Here is a 25,835-nt window from a genome sequence, read left to right as displayed (position 1 = left end):
ATTTGCAATGACATGGGTGGAGCTAGAGAGTATTTTCCAAGTGAAATAAATCAGGGAAAGACAAATACCATCTGATTTCATTCATGTGTGTAATTAAAGAAAAAAGACAAATGATCATAGGGGGAAAAAGAGAGAGAGAGACAAACCAAGAAACAGACTCTTAACTGTAGAGAACAAACTGATGCTTATCAAAGGGGAGATGGGTGGTGGATGGATTAAATAGGTGATGAGGATTAAGCAGTGCACTTGTGATGACCACTGGGTGATGTATGAAAGTGTTTTATCGCTATACTGTTGAATCTAATATTATACTGTGTGTTAGCTAACTGGAATTTAAATAAAAACTTAAAAAACTAAAACTATGTGATCAGTCTTAGGAACTTTATGAAACATTCATGTTTACTTATTCAATGTAGTGAAGGTAAGTCTTATATGATGGTTATAATCACCAATTAATCAGTTTTTATATTATGAAAACTATGCAGATTTTATAGAAACTAAAGTGACAGTAAATTGCGGAATTGTTGCTTCATTAAAGTCATCAGAAATTAATGATTAATGGAAATAAATTTCACTATTTCGCTATGACCATCAAGTGCAGAATTGTTTGGAGTTATTACCAAGGCACATGGCAAAAATAAGCTAAGTGTGTATCATGTTGAACCATAAGAAACACGAGATACAGACTTCACAGAGGATCATTTCATCTGTATAGCTAATCCCCGATCTTTTTGGTGAAAGGGGTATCATGAATACTTTGTATTTTAGAACCAAGATAGATTTCCCCTCCCCTACAATTCATTTATCAAGCTGCCTGGTATCTCCTATTAAAAGAGAAGAGGAAATTCCTTTCTGACCTTGCAAATGATCATTTTCTTTCTTGAAGCATGAGATTTGATTGCCCTTGCAATCTGGGCTCACACTTACTGCCTGCATTGTGAATAACAGTTCCTTTCTCAGTCATAGTGTTTGACTCTATGACCTCCCACAGAAATGAATTCCAAACACAGACCTTGCATTGGAAAATGGAGATGAGAGTTCTTTGATACTAGAATGGTGAAAGTATTGAGCTAGGAGCATCCTGTTCTGAATTCTCTATAAATGCAAATCTATCTGGGTCAGAGAGGAGACACCCAAATAGTTTTGGGAAACATTTGCCCTATGAAATTGTACTTAAAAATTGCAAGGTGGAACTTTCTGTCTCTATGTTGATTAGAGGAAATGGAGAATATTTTGCCAGTAAATGTGGCTGGAGGAAAGCAGCCATTTTGGTAAATTATTAATTCAGATTTGTTTTCAGAATATGTAATATTGTGGGTGGAACAAGGGGAAAAATTGACCTTTGCTTTATTAACTCTTTGGTAAACATATTTGTACAGTGCTTTGTAGTTTATGATGTGATTTTTCTGGGTTGAAGTTATCTCATTGATTTTTTTAATGTAATTTATTGTCAAATTGGTTTCCATACAACACCCTGTGCTCATCCCAACAAGCGCCCTCCTCAATGCCCATCACCCACTTTCCCCTCTCCCCAACCCCCCATCAACCTTCAGTCCGTTCTCAGTATCCAGGAGTCTCTTACGGTTTGCTTCCCTCCCTCTCTGTAACTTTTTTTCCCCCTTCTCCTCCATGGTCTTCTGTTAAGTTTCCCAAGATCCACATATGAGTGAAAACATATGATATCTGTCTTTCTCTGACTGACTTATTTCACTTAGCATAATACCCTCCAAGTTCTTAATCTTTGAGGTAGGTAAGGATTATTGTTATTGGTACAAATCCCCAGTAATTGTGAAAATAGTACTGGAAAGGGGGAGGCACTTGGGTGTCTCAGTCAGTTGAGCATATGATTCTTGATTTCAGCTCAGGTCACGATCCCAGGGTTGTAGGATGGAGCCCCAAGTTGGGCTCTGCGCTGAGTGTGGAGGCTGCTTGGGATTCTCTCTCTCTCTCTCTCTCTCTCTCTTGCTTTCTCGCGCTCTCTCTCCCCCTGCTTCCCTCCCTCTGCCCCTCTACCTGCCCCTCTCTCTCAAATTAAAAAGAAAAAGAAAAAGAATATTGGAAAGGAGTATATAAAATATACAGGTAAGCAACTATTTTGGAATATTCTCAGACACTTTGGAAGTTCACGGGGTGCCTGGGTGGCTCAGTCTGTTGAGTGTCCGACCTTGGCTCAGGTCATTATCTTGCGGTCTGTGAGTTCAAGCCCCGCATCGTGCTCTGTGTTGACAGCTCAGAGCTTGGAGTCTGCTTTGGATTCTGTGTTTCCCTCCCTCTCTGCCCCTCCCCCGCTCATGCTCTGTCTCTCTCTGTCAAAAAAATAAACATTAAAAAAATTAAAAAAAAAAACAAGAAACTTTGGAAGTTCTTATTTACATATACAATAGCCCCCTCCTATCTGTGGGGGATACTTTCCAAGACCCCTAGTGGTTTGCCATAGATAATACAGAACTCTATATACTATGTTTTTTCCTATAAGCATATACCTATGATAGAGCTTAATTTATAAATTAGGCATAATAAGAGACCAACAACAGTAACTATAAGAAAATAGAACCATTAAAGTAATATACTGTAATAAAAAAGTTATGTGAACATGGTCTCTCTCAAAATATCTTATTGTGCTCTACTCATCCTTTTCTTCTTGTGCTGATGTGAGATAATAAAATGCCTACATGGTGAGGTGAAGTCAGGTGAATGCTGTAGGCACAGTGACATAGCAGTAGGCTACTATTGACCCTCCGAGACTACATCAGGAGGATCATCTGCTTCCAGGTGGTGGTTGACCTGGGGTAACTGAAACCTTGGAGAATGAAACCGCAGATAAGGGGGACTACTGTGAATAGAATGCTCACTACCAATCAAACTTAATGACTTTTTTTAGGCATCCAAAGCAGTTTTACCACATTTTGGACAAATTGACATTGCTAATCTTATTTCAGTCAGTGTGCATTTTGGATAGGAAAAACTGACACTTCAAAATATTTATCATTAACTTTTCATCATTTCATGTTGTTTTCTTATCTAATTTGTGTGAATTTGAAATGCTCTACTGCACTCCTTTAAGATATTTAAAAAAAAAAAGGGGCATTTTTTTCTTATTAAAATATGTTTCACCACTTTTTTGTGGTGAAGTATGATAACCTAAAATTTCCCATTTTAATCTAAGGATACGTTCTGTGGCATTAAATGCATTCACATTGTTGTGAAAACATTATTACCATGCATCCAGAATTTTTACATCTTTCCATATTGAAATTCTGTATCCATTAAGCATTAACTGTCTCTCCATCTCCCTCTTCCTTAGCCTCTGGCAGCCACCATTCTATTTCTGTCTCCATGAATGTAACTACTCTAGGTACCTCATGTAAGTGGAATCATAACGGTATTTGTCCCTTTGTGCATGGCTGAATTCACTTGTCATCATGTTTTCAAGTTTCATTCGGGGTGCAGCATATGGCACAATTGCTTTCCTCTAGGGCTAAACAATATTCCACTGCATGTGTGGACCACAGTTTGTTTATTCATTCTTCTGTTGATGGACATTTGGGTTGCTTCCACCTGTTGGCTATTGTGGTTATGCCTACTTTTAGTTAAAGATTTTTATTATTCAAAGTACTATTGAAGAACCTCAGTGAGTAAACTTGTGATAAGATGGTTGAAAATATGGATGTGATTATTTCCATAATTATTTTTATTATCATTCATTATCATTCCTTTGACATGCTCAAGGTATTTTATTTGTAAATATTTATTGCCTTCACTTGAAAGCCTTATAATTTATCGAGTCCCTATCTATACTGTAGTTTAAATGCTGAAAAGATAGACCAGGCATAAATGTGAAGGAGGTCATGTCCAGATTTAGTATGCATATGTAAATTATTTGACCTGCGAGTGTGTATAAAATTTGTAAAAATTAGTTACAAGCACCTATAAATGAGTTTTTACACTAAATTCTGTATTTTTGATTCCTAAGAAAATCTGGAACAGCTAGCAATGTATTGGATCACCCTTCCATATGACAACATTTTGTGGAGCTTAGTGGCAGTTGCAACTTTTAGACAAAATTCATACTCTTCAGTGGAACATAGATTCTGTATGATCCACTTTTCTCAGTTATGTATTCTTAGGCTCTAACACAGACCTGTCTTCTAGATATGTGTGCACTTGACATATGAGTAGTCCAAACTCAGGCATGCTGTGTGAAATTCACACAGGAATTCAAAGAGTCAGCATGAAAAAAATATGACAAAGTATCTTATCAATAATTTTGGTATTGACTATAATTTTAAATGGCAATATTTTGGTTAAATAAATTACTAAACTATCTTTGACCTGTTTATTTTTACCTGTTCTTTAAATGTAGCTACTAGATAATTTAAGATTATATAATGAACCTCACATTAAATTTTTGACAGTGCTGCTCTTGATGTTTATGGTTTAATAGAGAGGTTCTAAGCTCTGTAGCCCATAGGCTAAATCTGACCGGTCACCGTTTTTGGTATGATCCACAAGTGAAGAATGATTTCCACAAATGAATATTTGCTATCTGTTTGATTGTAGGGAACACTAGTTTTGAACCCCAATTAAGTGAAATGCTATTCTCCCCAAAGAATTTCACTTTTCCCAGTAGTAAACCTATATTATTAAATATTGTACACAATTATTATATTTTGAAATTTATAAAAAATATATGGAAATTTATTTATTTTTCTTGTTATTTAAATTCTGATGTTTTAGCCTTGATTTTGCCTCTTAGTGTGCAATGCCTAAAGTATTTACTATGTCTTTTTAGAGAAAAAGTTTATTAACTGCTGGTCCAATAGGGAACTGATGCAGGCACTTTTGGAAGGAATGGAAATGCTTTAGATTCTGAGAGACAAGAGTTCTAATCTTATTCAATGATCTGATGTCTGAGTCTTAGTTTTCTCATCTATAAAATGACTGTAGCAATTCCTTTCTGGATCATTTTGAAAATTAAGTAAGATGCTCTATGAGATGTTTTGTGGAAATGGTGATTCTTGCATTTTCTCTGCCTATGATGCTCTTCCTTATCAACCTGACTCAGTTACTTCTCGCCTGTTTTTAGCCTAATAACATGCCAGAGGAACATTTCCTTCTCTTGCCTGAGCCTAGGTTGGCTATCCCCAGAAATCCCGTACTTCTACTTGCTGCTGTTTATCACATGTCTGTCTCTGCTTTCTAAGATTTTAAGCTCTATGTCGGAAGTGTCTCATAAAGCCACTATATCCTAGGACTGACACATAACAAGAATTCAGTACATATATTTTGGATCATGATGCAAAATGCTGTACATATGACACATACAAAACTCAGGAAGATTCAGGAGGAGAATTCTTTTTTCCACAGAGATTTCACAGTTTGTGTCTGGAGATTTGAGTCATGTTTTGGAACAAATAGTTTAAACATACTTTACTCGTCCCTCTGTAATACTCGGATTTTCTCAATCGTCTTTATTAAATGCTTAGCACAGTGCCTGGCACATGGTAAGCCCTCAATACATTTTTTCTTCTCTAATGATGGATGATGATGATGATGGTGAATACTGAATATCACAATTACCAAATTATCTAGGTGCTAGATAAAGTTGAGAAGTCAAAAATTCTGGAAAACAGGTAGGAATCCATTTTAGGGTAAATAAATCAATTATCCCAACATCCAAATTCAAACCACTGTTCAATAACCAAAATCTTGGCTTTATTTTTTTAATGAGCAAGATTTGAAATACAGGACAGTTAAAAACTTAGAACCCAGGTAAGTTCTGAAAACCAAAATGAACTTTTAACATATCTTGAATTTACATGTTAGGTGCAGATTTAAACAATAAATGTCTATTTGCCTAAAAAAAAAAAACTTTGGTAGGAATGACAACTGAGAGTTGTGGCTCCTATTCAGAACGTAAGAGTTAACACCAGGGAAGGAAAAGCATGTCATAAGGTCCGCATTAGGCTTTGACACAGGAATGGACATTAGGCTCTAGAGAGGGTAGAACTGATAATAAAATTCAGCCCCAAGGTTCCCTTTTCCACCCTTTCCTAACCTTGTAATGAAGGTCATCCAATATATAATTTTAAAAGGCCAGATGTAGGTGAATTAAGATGCCACCAGAAGATGGAGTCATTATTCTCCTTAATATTATGTATATATTGTACCACACTTCAGATATTTCTGTAATTTCTTTTGAGAATTCTGTAATTTCAAAATTACAGTCTTCAGTTCTGTTCAGTTTAACCAGTATTTGTCAAGTATCTACTATGTGCCAAGCAAAAGAGATACAGAGACGGATATAGACTCAAAGCCTACTTCAGAGGACCTCACAGTCTGGTGGAAGAAATGCGTGTAAGAGATACCTATTCACTGCATAAATGCTATGATAGCACCCTGCACGGTTACTGTAGAAGCATGGCAAGGGTATCAAAGATGGGCTCCTATGCCTAGGACTGAAAATAAATCACAGCAGCCCTCCTGGATGAAGTAAACCAGAGCAGACTTTGTGTGTGAGTGATTGAATGAGGGTGTGTATGTGTGGTACAACCTAGATTTATGACAATCTACTATTTATTTACCCTTTTATCTTTCCCGACCCAGAGCAAAATTTAGGGTTATAACACAGTAATTATGGTGGTGATTCCCAGTGTTGAGAGAGAAGACTCAGAATGGGATGAGGGGATGTAAAGAATGGATTTTGAGATTCTTTCAGAATTTCAGGGTGCAGGGGCACTGATGAGTATCATAATGTGGAAATTTTTGTGGCATAGCATAAGGGCAGATCAGAGTTGTGATGGGGATGGAGATGCGGCAAGTGAGGAGGAAGAAGCCAGATGAGACCATGATAAGGAACTTGAGTTTTTATCCTGTAAACAGTAGGGAATCATTAAGTGGATAGTGACATGGTCAGATTTTTGCCTTAAGTTAGAGCTTAAAAAAAGAGGTAAAACCAAAATGTACGTATGTATGTTTTTGCTTATTCAAGATTTTAAGGTTTTGATCAAGTATTGAGAAAATATCCAATTTTTAGGTCTGCATTCCTATATGGCAACAATATGCTAGAGATCAATACCAGCTGATACATTGTATGAGACCTAGAGGATCTTTTTTTCCTCAGTGACCACACATTAAAGTTCATGGAAGGATTCTGTCTCAATTTTGGTCACTCCTAAATAAATCCAGGTATTTTTCTGTGTTTAGTCAGGACTGAGCCAATTGTCCCACTCCCTAGTGGCAGAGTTTGCCATGATTTTTATCTCTTAACTGGAACCAAATGGAATGGGAAAAGGATCAATAACCTCAAGGATGACTTAGGCTAAAGAGTGGAGAGTCTTGGCCCATTTCCTGGTGTAGTGGAAAGACAGGAACCAAAACAAATGTGTGAGCTGATGTGCTAGTGTTGTGAATAGACTCCAGCAACACAAAATGGATGACCAACTGCCTCAGGAAAGGCAACCTGAAGAGGGGTTAGAGAAGACTGTATCAAGCAGAGAAATAGAGGAAGAGAATTTTCCTGAAACAGTCCTAAAGGTCATTTGTTATCTCAACCTAATTATTTCACTCTCAAGCATGTCCTGGTTTGGACAGTAGATCACACAGTCACCTGTGTGACACATAGAGCAAGTATGGGGAAGACATCTCACCTTCCAGCAGAATCGTTGTCCACTTTTTTTGAAACACAGCTACTCTTTGTCTCTCAGCTTGACTTGCAGTTGGAGGTGGCCATGTGACTAAGTTCTCTTCAATGAAATGGCAGCAAAAGTGATGTGTTCCCAAGAGCAAAAGGGCTAAGGAAGTATGCAAATAAAAAGACACTGTGCTCCTTACTCTAGCCCAAACTTCTTGTTTGAAAAATTTTGAAAAGGTTGGATGAAAATTTTTTTATGTTTATTTGTTTGTGAGAGAGAGAAAGAACATGAGTGGGGGAGGGGCAGAGAGAGAGGAAGACACTGAATCCGAAGCAGGCTACAGGTTCTGAGCTGTCAGCACTGAGCCTGACGAGGAGCTCAAACTCACGAGCTGTGAGATCGTGACCTGAGCTGAAGTTGGGTGCTTAACTGACTGAGCCATCCAGGTGTCCCAAGTTGGGTGAAATTTTAATACCTGTAAGTACTAGGTAGTTATAGATCTCCTTAAGATGTTTTTTATAGAACATTTGAAGGCATTGCCATGCAACAAAAAACAAGCTGCCAAATAATATGGCAGTGATACCATTTCTATAAACATAAAATCCATATATAATTTATTATGTACTTATATTTCTATATGTGTACATAGGAAGAGATCTAACCTATAAAATCTAAAACTGTTAATACTATTCATTAATTATTATATCAAGTGTGTTAGAATGCACAAATCGATATTTTAAGATTGGAAAAATAACATTGGGTATTAATTTTGATAATTCTAGAGATGAAGTGAAAGTTAGGAATTACACAAGTGACTTCAATATGTTTCACTAATGATTTCTGACATTTGATAGATTTTAAACCAGTTTCTTTTTTTGTGCAAACCTCGAAAATAAATTCTCCTAAAGTCTCCAAATGTAATTTATTTTCTTATTAATGTTATAAAAAATCAGTTCATGTTAATAGAATTCTGATTTTTTAACCTTGTGCTTTCATAATCATATGCTTTAATATGGAGGAAAAATGTGCCAATTTGTCTGTTACGATCTAGCTGTTTCCTTCATTTATTAATCATATTTTCTGATGTACCCAAGACATAATTAAAAACCATGGGCACAGGGGGCAGACATGCCTGGATTTGAATCATAGTTCTTCAATTTTCTTTGCTTTGTGTTCAAGAGCAAGTTACTTAACCTCTTTCGGCATCATTTACATATCTTCCTGAAGTGCTTTTGAGGATTAAATGCTACAATGTGTCTGCAGTGCCCAGAACAGTGTGACAGAGTAGACAATGAGAGGCCCACTCTTATCTCTTACCCTGTCTTTGCTTTCATCTCAGTTCACTTTTAAGAATCCTTTTTTTTTCAACGTTTATTTATTTTTTTGGGGGACAGAGAGAGACAGAGCATGAACGGGGGAGGGGCAGAGAGAGAGGGAGACACAGAATCGGAAACAGGCTCCAGGCTCTGAGCCATCAGCCCAGAGCCTGACGCGGGGCTCGAACTCCCGGACCACGAGATCGTGACCTGGCTGAAGTCAGACGCTTAACCGACTGCGTCACCCAGGCGCCCCAAAGAAGCAGTAAATATAATTTAATGCAGTTATTAAATAAGAATTCATAAACCTTCCATTGCCCTATCCATTTGTACCACCCATTCTCTCAGAACAGTTTAGTAGGCTGTTGGCAATTTTAAAAGCAAAGAAGCTAATATTATTTGATCTTCCGTTTTGTCTCTTTTTGTAAATTATTGTTTTCCTTTGAATTATATTTTATCTATTAAGATTGAGATATGGGGCACCTGGGTGGCTCAGTCAGTTGAGTGTCCAACTTTGGCTCAGGTCACAATCTCACATTTGTGGGTTCCAGCCTGGCATCTGCTGACAGCTCAGAGCCTGGAGTCTGCTTCGGATTCTGTGTCTCCCTCTCTCTCTGCCCCTCCCCTGCTTGCGTTCTGTCTCTCTCTCTCAAAAAACAAAACATTAAAAATTTTGTAAGATGTATTTATTTTTTTAATGAATATTTTAAAAAAATTTTTTTATTGCTTATTTATTTTTGACACAGACACAGAGAGTGAGCAGAAGGGGGACAGAAAGAAAGAGAGGGAGACACAGAATGTGAAGCAAGCTCCAGGCTCTTCGGGGCTCAAACTCACAAATTGTGAGATCATGACCTGATGTCAGGCACTTGACTGAGCCATCCCGGTGCCCCTTAAAGTTTTAGACAAAATGAGAAAAATGGAAATTAAGTTGGGGCAAATGTGGAAGAAGAGCAGGTTTTTAAAATAAGTAGTAAATCAGATATATTGGTCAGTATCAAAGAAGCAATATTAGAAAGAGCCTGCTTTTTATTACAAGATTCATGCAAGTGTATGTATTAATAATACAGAAAATTTAGTGTATAGAAATAAGCTGATGTAAATAGGAAAAAAAGAGTCTTATACCAACCATAATCTCACTATTCTGAGTAGCTATTTTCAACGGTTTGGTGTATGCCCTTTTTATACCGATATATATATTTAAAATCTTACTTACTTTTTGAGACTTGCTATTTTGCAGTTAATACATTGTTACCACTTTCCATTATAAATTATTCCTTAGCGTTATTTTATTTAAACATTTTTTAAATGTTTGTTTATTTTTGAGAGAGACACACAGAGCATGAGCATGAGTAGGGGAGGGGCAGGGAGAGAGACAGACACAGAATCCGAAGCAGGATCCAGGCTCCGATCTGCCAGCACAGAGCCCAACACGGGGCTGGAACCCATGAACTCTGAGATCATGACCTGAGCTGAAGTCGGACGCTTAACCGAGCCACCCAGGCGCCCCTGCTTGTGCACATTTTAAAGATTTGATATACGTTGCCAAATTTTCCTCTAAATGTTGTAGCATTTGTGTTTTCACCAGCAATACATGAAAGTATCATTTTCCCTGTATTCATTAATCCTTAAATTCACTAATCCTTATCACTAGAAATCTTTTTGATCATTGTTTTAGTTTCAAGTATTTTATTAGTTGCAATATTGAACTTTTTTATGCATTTATTCTTTTGCCATTTGTATGTTTTTTCTTTTATAAATTGTGTGTTCATTTTCTTTGCTCCTAGTATCTTTTTGGTGTTTATCTTTTCCTTAATAATTTTTTTAATCTACCTGACATGGATGGACCTAGAGGGTATTATGCTAAGTGAATTACGGTCAGACTGAGAAAGACAAATGCAATATGATTCCACTCATGAATGGAATCTAAAAAATGAGTAAACAAACTAAAAGCAGAATTAGAACTATAAATGCAGCGAACAAACTGATGGTTGCCAGAGGGGAGGGGGGTCAGGGTTTGGGCAAGATGGATGAAGCTGACGGGAGATACAAGCCTCCAGTTGTGGAATGAGTAAGTCATGGGAATAAAAAGCAGAGCATAAAGAATACAGTCAATACTGTAATAGTGATATAATGGGACAGATGGTAGCTGTGCTTGTGGTGAACATAGCATCATATATAAACTTGTAAAATCACTAAATAAAAAAAGCAACAGTAAATAATTTTTAGTGTACCTCAAAGTGCTTTTATTAGGAATATTGACTTATTGTCACATTGCAAATATTTTCTCAGTGTATTGTTGCTTTTCAATTTTATTAAATCTACTTTTCGAGGTACATAAGTTCAGGACTTTAATTTAATTAAATTTACCCATATTAGACTTGGAGAGATATTTTCCTTTCAGACTTTACAAATCAGCTGTATTATCTGCTAGTACTCTTATTAAATTTAAATTTTGAAGTCACCAAAAGCGTGTAAAGTAAACAGTGGATTTGACGTATTTTCTGAAGTTTTAGTCAGTTGTCCATGCCAGTGCTGCCTATTTAACAATCCACCCTTTCCTTGTTGATTTGAAATTCAGACCACAATCCTTTATCTGATTACCCTGGGGCCAGATATATTTTGGATTTTAGAAAAGTAATGTAGTACATTGACCATATGTTATGTCACAACCTCAGTGAAGTATGAAACAGTTCCATGGAATGAATGAATCACTTTAATATTTTCACAGCGAAACATTCACATTAAGTGGGAGAAGTATAGTTTATAAATCAGTCTTTGCTGCTTTTGCTGCCTGATGAGTTCCGAAAACAATCCAGTTTTCAGAGAATGTTGGATTTTGGAGTTGTGGCTAAGAGACAGTGGACTTACATTGCATTTAATGTGTAATAAAGCCCTAAGTATACACATTGTGTCTGTTTTGATCTGTTTTTTTAGTTCCGTCTTAAGCTACACACTGTGATATAGTACTGTAATGATTTTAATATACATTTTAATATTAGTCTTACTGTTTCTCCTTTTTTCCCCAGAAATGTCTTGGTCATTATTTTTTTTAGATGTATTACAGAATATCTTTTTCAAGGTACAAAGAAATTACATTGGAGAATTGTAGATTAATTTGGGAGAAGCACAGCAAGTAGGGTTGAGCTATGTTGGTGATTGAGAGAGTTATGCTCCCTCTATCTGGGTACTGTCTATTGTAAACTCTTAGAGGTCCATCCTCAACTCTCAAGACCAGTTTGAGAAGTGTTGGTCTCTTGTCACATTTCCAGAAGTATATTTGGCTGGATACCCCTGAGGTGCTCTTATGGTTATCAATAACATCTATTCGCATCTTAAAGGCTCTTAGGTAGCATTCTATAAAGAAACACACTTATCTTGATTAAACCTAGTGTTTAAGAAAATTACTTGACCTGAAAATCCCTATTTCATAACACTGAACAAATCGCTTAGGAAATAGTTGTCTAATGAAAAATAAAAGCATTCTGAATCTGAGGATTCTTATTCATCACTAAATCCATCATAGGTATTTATTGAATGTCTGCTGTCTGCCCATTATAGTTGAATGTACTGAAGATATGAAAACATTTTATCCTTGCCACGGGGACAGACAGACACCAGGAAAACTATTAGGGACTGCTGAACTGCAATTCTTACTTCCCTCTGAAGGTACAGAGGCATCTCATTGATATTCATATCACAGAACCAATATAGTGCATTGATTATATCAACATTGGAATTTAGTAAATATACTAGATAAAAGAGTGAAATAAAGGGGGGGTAGCACGATCTGTAGTATATGGTAGTATATTTTAGCTCATATATGCATAGAGAGAGAGGACGAAGCCAGAATGGACTTCATAGACAAAGATGGACCAAAGCTGAGCCGCAAAGGATTGATGAAGATAGATTTTCTCCACCACTGCAGGCAATAATGATTGGAAATATGCTTCTTGGAGATGTAAAGTGCATCACACTGAGTCTAACCCATATGCAGACAGTTTTCTGTAAGGATAGTGGCCTATCTGGCTTATCCTCTTTGGGCCTCAGAATCCTAACTACAGTTTGCAAAGAATTTTCTGATTCAGATAGTCACTTTAGTGAGTGACAGAAAATGGGGTTTATTGCTTGGTGTAAAGAAATGAAATGTTCTAGTGTTGGAAACAGTGCAGGACTAGAGTAACTGAAGTGACAGGGTAAGCAGACACAATACAGAAGTGGCCTGCCACACTTTCTTGTCAACTGAACTCTCAAGTTTATTTGGAGAATTCATAAGCAACTAAAATGGTTCCTTTGCTACCCTTGATTGGCCTACCCAATTTGGTTGGTGCCAGTTTATCAATTTCCTCCCCAAATGTACAGTCTGACTGTTTTATTTCTCTCCTGTGTCTTATAAATCCTGTTTTTGCTTTTGTTCCTTGGCTCAGTCTAACAACAGACTCTCTCATATGTGTGTACACAATTTGTGTGCAAAATGACTACCTGACTTTCAGTTATTTTCTGACATTGATATTTTCTTCCTGAGCTCTTGCCCATTGGATCATGGGGGGGGGGGGTGGGAATAACTGAATGTTTGATTGAGTTTAAGGCTTAGTCTGATTTGATCATTTAAATAGTTTTTTTTAGGTCATTCTTTCTCTCAGATAGACTCTTTCCTTCAGGTATATGGACCAAGGGATTGTGTGACTTTCATATCCTCAAGGCATTGAGGAAAGGGACCCCTGGCTTCTAGCTGGACCATTGGAATGTATATACATTATCATGGCAGCTGCTTGCCAGTGGAAGGATATCCCTTGTTCAGTTAGTTGCTGGATGCTCTTCTGGTCTGCAACATGTGAACTTATAGGCCCATTCTTTAGGCTCAGGCTCTTTTTTAGGGTGGTGCTTTGTAGATGATCCACCCTAAACTTGACTTCCTCTGGTATTAGAGAACCCCACCCCAAGGTCTGACTGACACCTAATTGGCCTTGGCTTGAGTGGTCTGTGGTGCTACTCTCACTATAGAGCCATATTTCCTTCACTATGCCCATAGTCTATAGCAAACTTCTCAGCTTACTTCCAAGTAGCTACTTCCAAGTCCTAAGACACATAGGAACCAAAGGTTGTTCAGGTAAGCTAAACCTCAGGTCTCCCTCTGGCAGCCTATACCATGTCATCTTGTTGATGTGACTATGTCCTAGTGCTATAGGACAGCTCCCTCCCTGTGTCCATATTGAGGGGAAGGAAGCAGAAGACCCTTTGGTCCCAGAATTGTTTCCATTGATCTGATACTTTTCTTCCTCTCCAAGTCACACCCTATAGAAGGGGGACTTAATACTTAACTTTTCTGGCTATTTTATACTTGCTTCTCTTTCTGAGACTTCTTCCTACATTTTCTCTAGGACAGAAGGAAATGGCATGCTCCATTTTTTTTTCTACATTGTATCTTCCTTGTTCTTAATTCTAGCAAACCTTTAACAGCAGTCAGTCATTATTCTTAATTTATAAGGGACATTTATGGGCTGAGTCTTCTAAGTTTAGCTTTTTATATGCTGAGAGGAGTTAAGGGTTTTCTTGAGAGGCAGATCATCTCTAAAGGCAATGGTCTGGTTTTCAAGGATATTGTTTCGTTGCACAATTTTGTCATACATGTCAGAACTGATATTATTGTGACAAATCCTAGGAACATCTAGGGTAGTTGGGGCAGTTTTGTACTTGGAAAGACAAAAAAAAAGCGTGTGTTGATAATTTTTAAACCATTACCCCTGTTACATTACCCATTATAATACGGTAAGGACTGTATTTTTTTAAAGTTTATTTTTTTGAGAGAGAGAGGGAGAATGAGAGAGAGCGCGCACGCGCGCCCGCGCGCGCACACACGCACACACACACACACACACACACACACACACACAAGCAGAGGAAGGGCAGAGAGACTGGGGAGATGGAGTCCTAAACAGGCCCCAGAATGGTCATCTCAGAGTCCCACATGGGGCTTAATCCTGCCAACTGCGAGATCATGACCTGAGCCAAAACCAAGAATCAGATGCTTAACGGACTGAGCCACCCCAGGTGCCCTTATAATACCCGAAGGACTTTAAACTTGGCATATTATTAAGACATTTGAATTGAATACCTTGAATTGCAAGAAACAGAGACTCCTTCAGATCTCCTAAAGTAATGGGGCATTTATGATGAGGACATACATAATATATCTGATAGGGTTTGTGGGTTTTTTTAAAATGTTTATTTATTTTTGAGACAGAGAGAGACAGAGCACGAATGGGGGAGGGGCAGAGAGAGAGGGAGAAACAGAATCGGAAGCAGGCTCCAGGCTCTGAGCCATCAGCCCAGAGCCGGATGCGGGGCTTGAACTCACGGACCGCGACCTGAGCTGAAGTCGGACGCTTAACCGACTGAGCCAGCCACCCAGGCGCCCCAGGGTTTGTGGGTTTCAATCAGTGGGATCTGTCTCGGGATAGCTTAGGCAAAAATAATTTAATGGGATGGTAGGTGGTTGTAAATGAAATTTAAAGAAAGACCAAAGAAAGGGGCTGTAGAAAAAACCAGAATAGCTCCAGACATCCAGATCTAAGAATGTCTCTTTAAGGTGCTGTTAATGGGCCAGATTCTCTCCAACTGTTGATGTCTCTCTGTGGTTCCCTTCTTAACACTGTATCTCTTGAAGAAAGAAGCTGATTGGTGTAGGAAGAGGTCATGGACCCACCCCTTGGCTTGGATAGCATGGTCCCTCCAAAATTGCATGCAGTAGTAGAAGAAATGGAGTAGAGACAGTTTGAGAGGATGAGCTGAGTTCACTTTAGGTCATGTGGCATTCCCAGTTGTGACAGATGTCTGGGCAGAAAGTTTATAATCTGGCATGTGAGTCAAGGCTAACTCAGTGCCACTTTTCCCATGGAAAGTGAAAGGGCTAAAATTTGCTTATAACTAATTTAAAAAAAAACAGAAAAGAAAAGAGATTTTTAAAATAGTTTATTTAAAAAAATTTTTTTTAAATGGTTATTTGTTTTTGAAGGAGAGAGAGACAGAGCATGAGCCGGGGGAAGGAAAGAGAGAGAGGGAGACTCAGAATCCAAAGCAGGCTCAAGGCTCTGAGCTGACAACTCAGAGCCTGAGGGTGGTGGTGGTTTAAACTCACAAACCGTGAGATCATGACCTGAGCATAAGACAGATGCTTCACCAACTGAGCCACCCGAGCGTCCCAAAACAGTTTGTTTCTTTAATTAAATGTTAAATAAATTGTAGGTAAAGTATTCTATAGAATTGTCTTTTGCATCCTTTTAGACAAAATGTTTAAAAAACATTTTAAAGTGTTACTGTTTTAAAACAGTGGTGATGTTTTTGTTTTCTGGTTTTTAAATATACAAAGATTTCTTTTGTAAGTGCTCCCTTAAAACAAACTGTCCTCAAGAAGATACAGGCTATGGTAAAAGCAGCTTTTTTTTTTCCAGAGAATTAGCAAGGACAGGAGAGGAATCCCTGGCTGTAGAAGGCCTGGGCTGTATAAACCTCACTATTGCCCTGTGTCTCAGAACTAACCTGTGGCTGAGCCTGAATTCACAGCCAGTTTTGAACTAAGGGTTCTGCTTCTTCCCCAAGTCTGGAAGTGGCACTCTTGAATTTCTTTACAGAAGGGACTTAAGTGAGACAACCTGGCTGGAAGTGGAGGCCAGGTCAGGATTTAGTTAAGGGATGTCTAAGACTGGAACTGAGGTAAGAGTATATACAGCTTGAGAAGATGAGGCTGAACCAAGGCAAAGCTAAGAACTGAATGATATAAAGTTGTCACTATACCATCATCACGACACTAGCATTTTACATATATATTCCACTTTATAATTCAGTTTAGAAATAGATTATGTATGGGATCCCACCAGCCATCTTTGTTCTTGTTCCCCAGTATGAAAGCTTCCTTCCAGTCAGACCATTGCCTTAGGCTGACTCGCTTGGATCAGCTTTGCCCTTCTCTGTCTTCCTTCAAGACTCAGCTTGTATTCTCTCCTCTCCCTCCTGAGGCCATGTCAAGTCACTTCACTAACTGTATTTAGAACAAATTTTATCATGTAACTAATTACTAATTAGCAACATTAATTAATATTTACTAATAACATTGTCCTATATTATTACTTATTTTCCTAGCTAGATACTACCCATTGTTTCTGCCTTTCCATCTCCACCTTAAATAATATTTTTGACCTTTGTACTTGTAGATTGTGTTGTTTATACCTCCATTTGACAATTAATTATGATCCACATCATGCATACATCATTTCTCACTTCCTATTGTTTTCATTGTCTCCTCAATTGTATCTCACTTTGCTATTAACCAAGTTGTATGTGGCAAATGTCTAGCACAGTTGTTGCATGTGGAAGCATATTATATTATTTAATGCTGTGGCTTTCTAAATTGTGAGGTGAAATGAGATCAGTTGCATTCAGCCACAGACTCCCAGCACTTTCTTTACCTACATTTCCAACTTTATCTAATTAAGAGCTAAGCTTTTGTTTAAAGATTTCAGAGACCATCTCATCTGGCCCCAAATGAAGACCATTTATTAAACAGATCTACATGTATTTTTTGTTTGCTCAATCTAATTGCAAATCTTGAATCCTGGTCTGCTGCTTCTTCACAGTTCCTAGTTTGATTTTAAATAAATTAGTTGGTTTTTAATAAATACTAAGATGAAATAAATAAGACTATGATAATATTTATATCTTATGAATTTTACATTCAGTTCAATTCTAAAAGGTATTTAATTTTTAAGTAAAAAAAATAGTTCAAATTTCCTTAACTTATCACAAGTGTTGAACATATAAAATCATGCCTTAGAGAAGTTCACCCACATGCGCGCGCGCGCGCGCGCACACACACACACACACACACACACACTTTGAGAGTTGCAAGAATAACCCTGAATATTAATGGCCCAAACAGATAGTGTTCATTTGACATGTTGACTTGTTCACCAGTTCAATTTTGTACTTTAAACTTTTCAAACCATTGCCTATATTTTGGCTTCATCTTTGTTGACAGGTAGGAAACCAAAAACATCAGCCTGATTCACTTTAAAATGGCATAGACTCATTATCATTTTGCTTCTTTAGCAAATATTTTTGTGTGTATGGACACTCTGTATCAATTCCATTAAGGCATTTTCAGATACAAATGATTTAGGTTGACAAAATTCAGTTTTTCCTGGACATCCATGATACCAAATAGTGGCTTCCCCCACACTCCTAGCAGCCACCCTCCTGTTCCCATACATAAATGGCAGCCAGCAATGGCTGGAAACAAAGGACTCTCTCCCAGTCTCTGAATACAGTGACATTCATTCTGAGAGAAGCAGGGGCAGCTTTTTGAAAGCCGACTTCTTCAGCTCGACAATAACACACAATGAGTTATTGACTTGTTTATATACGGAGCTCTTTTCAGTAACTAACTCTGACTCCCACAGTCTGGACAAATGATTGATTTCGTGGTTAGAAAAAGAGAAAGCTCTTGCGCTAAACTCTGTAGTGCAAACTACTTCTTCCCCATTTGTTCCTTAAATGAATAGGACCTTATTAAAATGCACTTTCCAAAAAAATACCTGCAGCTGGCCTTTATAACCATGTTTTGTATATATAAATAAGTAATTTGTCCCAGTCTTTTGTATATTAACAGACCATTGGGAAACTTGTCAATATATATGAACGCTGATTGTCCTGTTGTTTATGCTAAACTGTATTTCCTATATTGATCTGCATGTAAAATATGGATCAAATAATTTATTATTAAATCAATTTACCAGCCAAAAAGTTAGATTTTTGATAGAAAGATAGATTCCGTTTTCGTGTTGTGTTACATTGATTTATTAAGGACATTTACACAATGCATATCATCTACTTCACAATTGAATCACTAGCTGTTCTGAATACAGAGAAAAGTACGTGCAGAACTGTAGTTCAGAGCGCTGAGAGTATGGTTGGGCTCTTTGGTTAGCACCTATCTAGAATGTTAATATGTAGTTAAGTAGACAGATCATACCAGCTTGTTTGATTACTGTACCTTTTTAAAAGGTATTAATAATTGGACTCCAGAGTTTATTTAAAGTTATTTTCTACTATAAAATATATTTTATTTGATCTTACTGTCATGTTAAAACTTTTACACAGTTAAAACTTTTTAATCTTTATGGTTTTTATAAAGTACATCTTTAAAATATTTGGGGGAGAAGTTAAAAAAAAACAAGAAAAGCCATGTACTGTTAATGACACACACAAAAGACCACTGCTGCTTTGTCTGTATTTCTCCAGAAGGAGGTCTTGAATCTGTTGTCCTCTCTAGGATGCCCATAGTTGAGCTTCCTGAACCAGCAAATGTTTGAAGAATTCCTCAAATTAAGAGCACTTTTTATTATAGTCACAACAGGCTATATATGTTATATAGAACTATATATTACCAAATTATGACCCTTTAGGGCTTTAGAGAAAATATAATGCCTGCTACCTTAGCATTAATAGTTTTATATAAAATAGATATAGTCAGAAAGGTAAAAGTCATTGGGAATCATTTCATTGAAACCTGTTGCTTCAGGTATAGTTCTGTGGACTTTTTTCTTAATTCCTGAACAGGCTAAGGTAAACTTACTTCTTTTTAATCTTGTTTCTCTAACCAGAGGATTTTTTTGAAGCATTTTCTGTTCAGTTTTATTTGACAGAGACATTATGTTTCTTGGTTTTTTTTTCCATTTCTGCTACTGTCTTTCACTAGTCTCTTGATTGTTCTAGTATGGTTACCATTAATATTAATGAGACCAACTTTAACCTAATTTTGGACAGCTAATATTTGTTACATATTTTTAAAATCTTAGCAACAACACCTGACAAAAATGGTAAATTAAACCTTCCTATTTAGCTTTAGATTTTGATGTACACAATGAATATTTAAGGATGTTTTCTTACATTTAAGAAGGGTAAGATACAGTTAGAACAAAGTGTTTCTCACTGCCTTATTTGGTAGAGACTTGGTTTTTCATAGTTACATACAAATTTTAGCCATCATTCTGTTTATTTTTTTTATTGAGGTATAATTGACATATAACATTATATTAGTTTCAGGTGTACAACAAAATGATTTGATATTTGTATATATTGCAAAATTACCATAATAAGTTTAGTTAACATCTGTCACCATATAAGGTTATAATTTTTTTGTGTGTATAATGAGAATTTTTAAGATTTACTGTCTAAGCAATTTTCAAATATGCAATATAGTATTATTAACTATAGTTCTCATGCTATACATTACATCCCCATGACTTATTTATTTTAGAGTTGGAAATGTGTACCATTTGACCCTCTTTACTTGTTTCACCCACCTTCCACACCTTCCCCTGGCAATCAGCAATCTGTTCTATCTATGAGCTCAATATTTTTTTTGGAGGGGGGTTAATATTAAACATATAAATAAGATCATATGGTATTTGTCTTTCTCTGACTTATTTCACTTAGGACAATATCCTTTTTTTTATTTTTAATTTGAAGTTTCTACCCTCTTTACATATGAAAAATTAGCCTCAGAAATATATAATCCATTGACTGACAAAAATTATTTCATACATTTTAGATGAGAACAGTAAATCAAAAGCATGCAATTTTGTCATAATGAAGAAACAAGATCTCCTCCTCCAAAGTGACAGGAGAGAAAAATCCTGTGATTGTTGTCATGGCATGGGTCTTGAAGAAAAGATGCTATTAGCACTGCATATTTAAAAAAATTTTAAGTTTCTATTTATTTATTTTGAGAGAAAGAGAGAGACATCATGAGCAGGGGAGGGGCAGAGAGAGAGGGAGAGAAATTCCAAAAAGGCTCCTCACGGTCAGCGCAGAGCCTGATGCGGGGCTCGAACTCATGAACCATGAGATCATGACCTGAGCCAAAATCAGGAGCCAGATGACTGAGCTGAGCCACCCAGGCACCCCAGCACTGCATATTACTTATACCTTATGGGGAAAATGCACTCTCTGAATTTGACTTTTTACTTTCAATAATTTTCTCTAGATGATTGTATTAAAATCTCTTTTGGAATGGCTGGTCTGTTTCCAGGAAAGGCCCATGTGTGTATCTTTATATTTTGTTAACTATTCATTTCTCAATATCTTACTGGATTCTCTATTTGGTATGCATATGATGTTTTTCAATAATGTTGATAGGTTTAGTGTTCAGCTTATGTACATTGGTATAGTGCTTCTTCAGAAGTTGAATATTAGAATGGAGGTGATTTTTCCAACTGTGGTGCTTTCGAAGGTAAAAAAATTCCCACCTTTTAAGGAGTTATGTGGAAGCAGTTCTAAATGTCATGCCCCTGGGAAACCTCATTAAAATCTGACTTACTGCTGGGGCACCAAAGAGTTTAGTAGCTCTGTTTTTGTTGTGTTTTGCTTTCCTGCAAAAAAAGATCTGCTCTCAATGTTTGTGCATTTGGAAATTAAATTTGTAAGAAATGGATGAGCTTGGTGAATATTTCCCAGTCCTTCTTCTTCACCCATCTCTCCCTGAGATGAGAATCCCCCCATTAAGAAATAGCCATGGAGACTTGACACAACTATATTGTGCCACCACTTACACACAGGCTTCCATGAGGTATATATTTGACTTTTTTTAATATTATGTTTTTATATTACTTCAGTACAGGAAAAAATATTCTTTGGGGAAAGTGATCCTAAGAATAATTTCACATAATGATTTTTTTCCAGTTTAATTGAGATGTAATTGACTTAGAGCACTGTATAAGTTTAAGGTATACAGCATAATGACTTGACTTTCATATATATTGTGAAATGATTACCACAAGAAGTTTAGTTAACATCCATCATCCTAATAGGCGCGCGCGCGCGCACACACACACACACACAAGAAAAACACCGTGTTTTTTCCTTGTGATGAGAACTTTTAGGATCTACTCTTTTAACAACTTTCAGATATACCATTTAGCATTGTTAACTGTAGTCATCATGTTGTATATTACATGATGATTATTTTGTAACAAACTTGTTTTTAGCGGTTCTCAATCTAGGACAGGGATCAGCAAATGTTGCCTGCTGAGCAAATTCAGCCTGCCTCTTTTTGTCTGTTTTTTAAGTTTTACTGAGGCATAGCTACATTCATTCCCTTATGTGTTGTCTATTTCATGCTACAAAGGCAGAGCTGAGCAATTGCAACAGAGACTGTATGCCCTACCCCCCAAGCCTAAAGTATTTAGTCTCTAGCCCTTTACAGACATGTTTGTCAACTCCTTGTCTAGGGTGATCATCAAAATCACCTAAGGATTCCTGGGCTTTTCCCCTCTACCAGGACAGAATCTAGGATATACTGAGCTATATTACCTGTCATTGGATGAAGAGTTCACAGTTTTGATACTATTCTTGTAGCATATATCCATAACTAGATTGAGGAAACTGTATTATTGATTCCCACCCCTGTTTTATCTCAAGTATATGGGTTTTGAAGCAAGGTATGGATTAAAGATTCATGTTAACTCAAACATTATTTTCCAAGTATACAACTGAGAAACACGAATTAAAGCAACAACATTAACAAAACAAGCAAAACAAAACAAAAGCATGGCCATTATTCATTCTTAGTCCTCAACAAAGAGATAACAACATGGCAAGTCCCTTTCTTGAGAGTTGTTAAATATTCCAATTCACAAGTTTTTGTATTAGGCTGTTTCTTTCTTTCTATTAATACCAGTTTGCTGAGTGAATATTATTGTGTTAGTTCAGCTTTTTCCTTTCATTGAAAATAGCTTCCGTTTCAATGGGGATTATTTATAAAGAAATACAGAATGGACACATTCACCTTTTCATAACATATGGGTTAGCAGCAATAGTAGACCTTTATCTGCCTTTGTAAGTGGATCAGTTTGTAGGTAACTGTTCAGGTATTTAAGATACACTATTTTTTGTCATGAAATACTATAAGTCATTTTGAACTGTTCTAGAGTGTTTGAATTGATGTTTGCTTTTGGTTTATGTTCCTGAATTTTTATTCTGATCTAACAGCAGCCAATTTATTCCCTACTGGCAATGAAAAATTGTAATAGGAAACTATCAGCCTAATAAAAAAATTGCTATGCTCATTTTGATAAAATACTTTTAAAAAGTATTCATCAGATGTCTGCAATTAAGGATCCTCTCCCAAATCATATTTTAGTAAACTTAAAAACAATAAAAATGGAAGTGAAAGATTCAGTGTTAAATGCTTTAAATATAAAAATGAACTTTCAACTTAATCTAAATGGGGTTCATTTTCATATAAGTATGGGCCAAATTAGTTTGAAATTACCTTCCATGATTATCTTAAATTGGTTGTTTGAATAAATGTTGCAGTTAGGTGTCAGTAGGTGCCTGTTTTCATGTGATTTATTTATTTTTTCCTAGTTGAACCTGGCTATAGATGAACAGAAAGAGAAAATTACCAAAAAAGTAATTCTTTCAATAACAGCGAAGGAACACCATAAGGCACAAGAAGAAGTAAGTAACTTACTTTTTAAGCTGTATGACAAAACTATAATGAGTGCTCATTTTAAAATTAAGACATATTTTACTTGGTTCTGATAGTGAACCAGCTATAGTTATCTGATAGCAACAAAATGGAAAAAAAATTGGTCAAAACTGGAAGCATTTTATTGATCTAGGCAGCTTGAAAAATAATTTTATGGTTGAAAGAATAAATATTGTAATTTTTTGAAAATACTTCTGACAACTTTTTCATAAATTTCCTAAATTAGGAAATTATTACATGCAAGTTGAATCTGTAAATTATAACTAACACATGCTAACATAGGGAAAAGGTTAAGATTTTATTAAACTTTGAATAAGTACCAAATATTATTTTTATTTTCTGAGTTTCTAGGAATGGAGTTATTGTTCTGAATTTTAGAAATGCTAACAATGTTATCTCCTAGCAAGGAAAAACTGTAGTTTTCAAATGTCAAGCTTAAATGAGCTAATCATAAGATTCTGTAGGCAATATTATAATGAAGAACTATTAAAGCAAACCTTCTCTCCAAAGCTCATGCTGTGAAGTTGACAGCATATTCCATAAATGAAATAATAATACAAAATTGGTGTTAGACAAAAGGGGAAAATGATTTTCATGTAGTTTCCTGGAATGCAAAACCATTTACTCTTTCTGAGGAGAGATCATGAATTTGCTAATTCCCATGTACCACTGTCAGTAAATAAAATCATAATCAACTTAAAGAATAAGGTAATGTGAATATATGAAAATTAAATTTTCATGTCATTCTCTTTTGACATTTCGGCAAAGAAACCTATCCAAGCTTTGGGGTTTTAATATTTTCTTATCATTGTGATTGCATCTGTCCAGCTAACTATGTATTTTACAAAAAATGAACAGGTACAATGCATCACATTTTCCTCAGAGAATTCAAGTCTTTGAATTAGAGATTCAAATTAATATTTGGGACTTGTATATGTCCATTATTAAAGACTATATTGTAAGTATAGATTGGTAATCTCAGTAGAGAATATTTCGTAAGAAATATTCAACTTGAATAGTTTCTAGATGTAGCAAATAACAATTGTATAGATTTAAGTTACAGTTCTCACTCATTCTACTTAATATTAACAAGTTAAAAGACTAGATTTTTTAGTTACAAATTTTAAAATATTATACTCTATTCATTTGGAAATGTTTTATCCCAGTTGGAGAGTTTTATTACATGTTTTATAGTAATTTAAATTGAATCTATCATGTATCTTGATATGGTAAACTTTAAGAAATACAAATAAATTTCTCTACTTAGTAGCATTAAAATTACATCTATAATGTGATGTAACACAGTGACAAATTATTATTAGAGATAAATATAAAACACCTAAAAGAATGAACAGATAGATATTTTCTGCCTTTTAAGTATTGTAATTATTTTTTTGATATTTTATGCAAGTCTATAATTTCATTGGAACTGAAAACTTGAAGTGGCCCAGGAAAATTATCATTATGCTAAATATATCATTTCAAATGCCACCTTGTTAGCCACACTGGAAATGAAAATGATCTTTTGTGGAAAATCCAACAGTATTCATGTTTATTTGCTATTTCTTCTTTATTATTATCTTAATGCTTATACTTAATGCTATATACTTCAGTGTTCTTCATGTACGATACGTTATTTGGTCCCATATTTGCTTGATCAGCTATGGCTTCAAATGCCTTCTGTTTGCTTAAAAAATCAAATATGATTTTGTGAGTATATGTGTGGGTGTGTATGTAATAGTCTCTAAATATATCCTATATGCTATGGTAATAATTTCTATGTTATTACTTTGAAAGTGATTATATTAATTATGATGTGTAATTTCTAGTGTTTGGTTAGAAAAAGTGAGTGCTGTCAAGTTTTGACCCTAATTCATATTCAGAAGTGTGAAATCATGGTAGTGAAGAGAAATGAAAATGTTGGGAAGGGGGAGAATTACTTCAAAATTTATTTTGCCCACAGTTTATTTTTTACAAAAATATTTTATTTCTAGATATAGTTCAAAATCCAAACTAAACATCATAAAATCTGAGATTTACATTTCTGCTGCCTATAGTTTTACCTTAAAACCGTGTTTTATTTCATGTAATTTTTCCACATTAAACCTAGAAATAATGTATGCATCATAAGACTACTTTGAGGCGATGTTATATGTTAAACTAATTTTTTGGAAATGATTTATTGGAAATATGCATGCAACTTGTTATTGTTGGTTTAAAAGTTATTCCAGGTTCTCTGAAAAATAAATACCGAGATAGGACTAGATGTGTATGTATTGTATTAGAAGAAATGTCTTTGAGAGAAATGGGGAGAACTCTGGGTAAGGCTGCAAGACC

The 25,835-nt window shown here is 35.9% G+C and overlaps 1 protein-coding gene across 8 annotated transcripts in view; it reads left to right on the top strand.

Moving 5' to 3' along the window:
• The window catches only part of DCDC1 (doublecortin domain containing 1), a 475,155-nt gene that overhangs the window by 195,620 nt on the left and 253,700 nt on the right, over positions 1-25,835 (top strand). For all 8 annotated transcript variants that reach the window (XM_045039088.1, XM_045039084.1, XM_019812218.3 and 5 more), the window contains one exon: positions 23,375-23,467. In XM_045039088.1, the coding sequence (XP_044895023.1) occupies positions 23,375-23,467 (93 nt within the window). The remainder of the gene's footprint in view (positions 1-23,374; positions 23,468-25,835) is intronic.

Source organism: Felis catus, chromosome D1 (assembly GCF_018350175.1).
Source record: "Felis catus isolate Fca126 chromosome D1, F.catus_Fca126_mat1.0, whole genome shotgun sequence".
Classification (NCBI taxonomy): domain Eukaryota; kingdom Metazoa; phylum Chordata; class Mammalia; order Carnivora; family Felidae; genus Felis; species Felis catus.
This window is presented reverse-complemented; position numbering and strand designations above follow the sequence as displayed.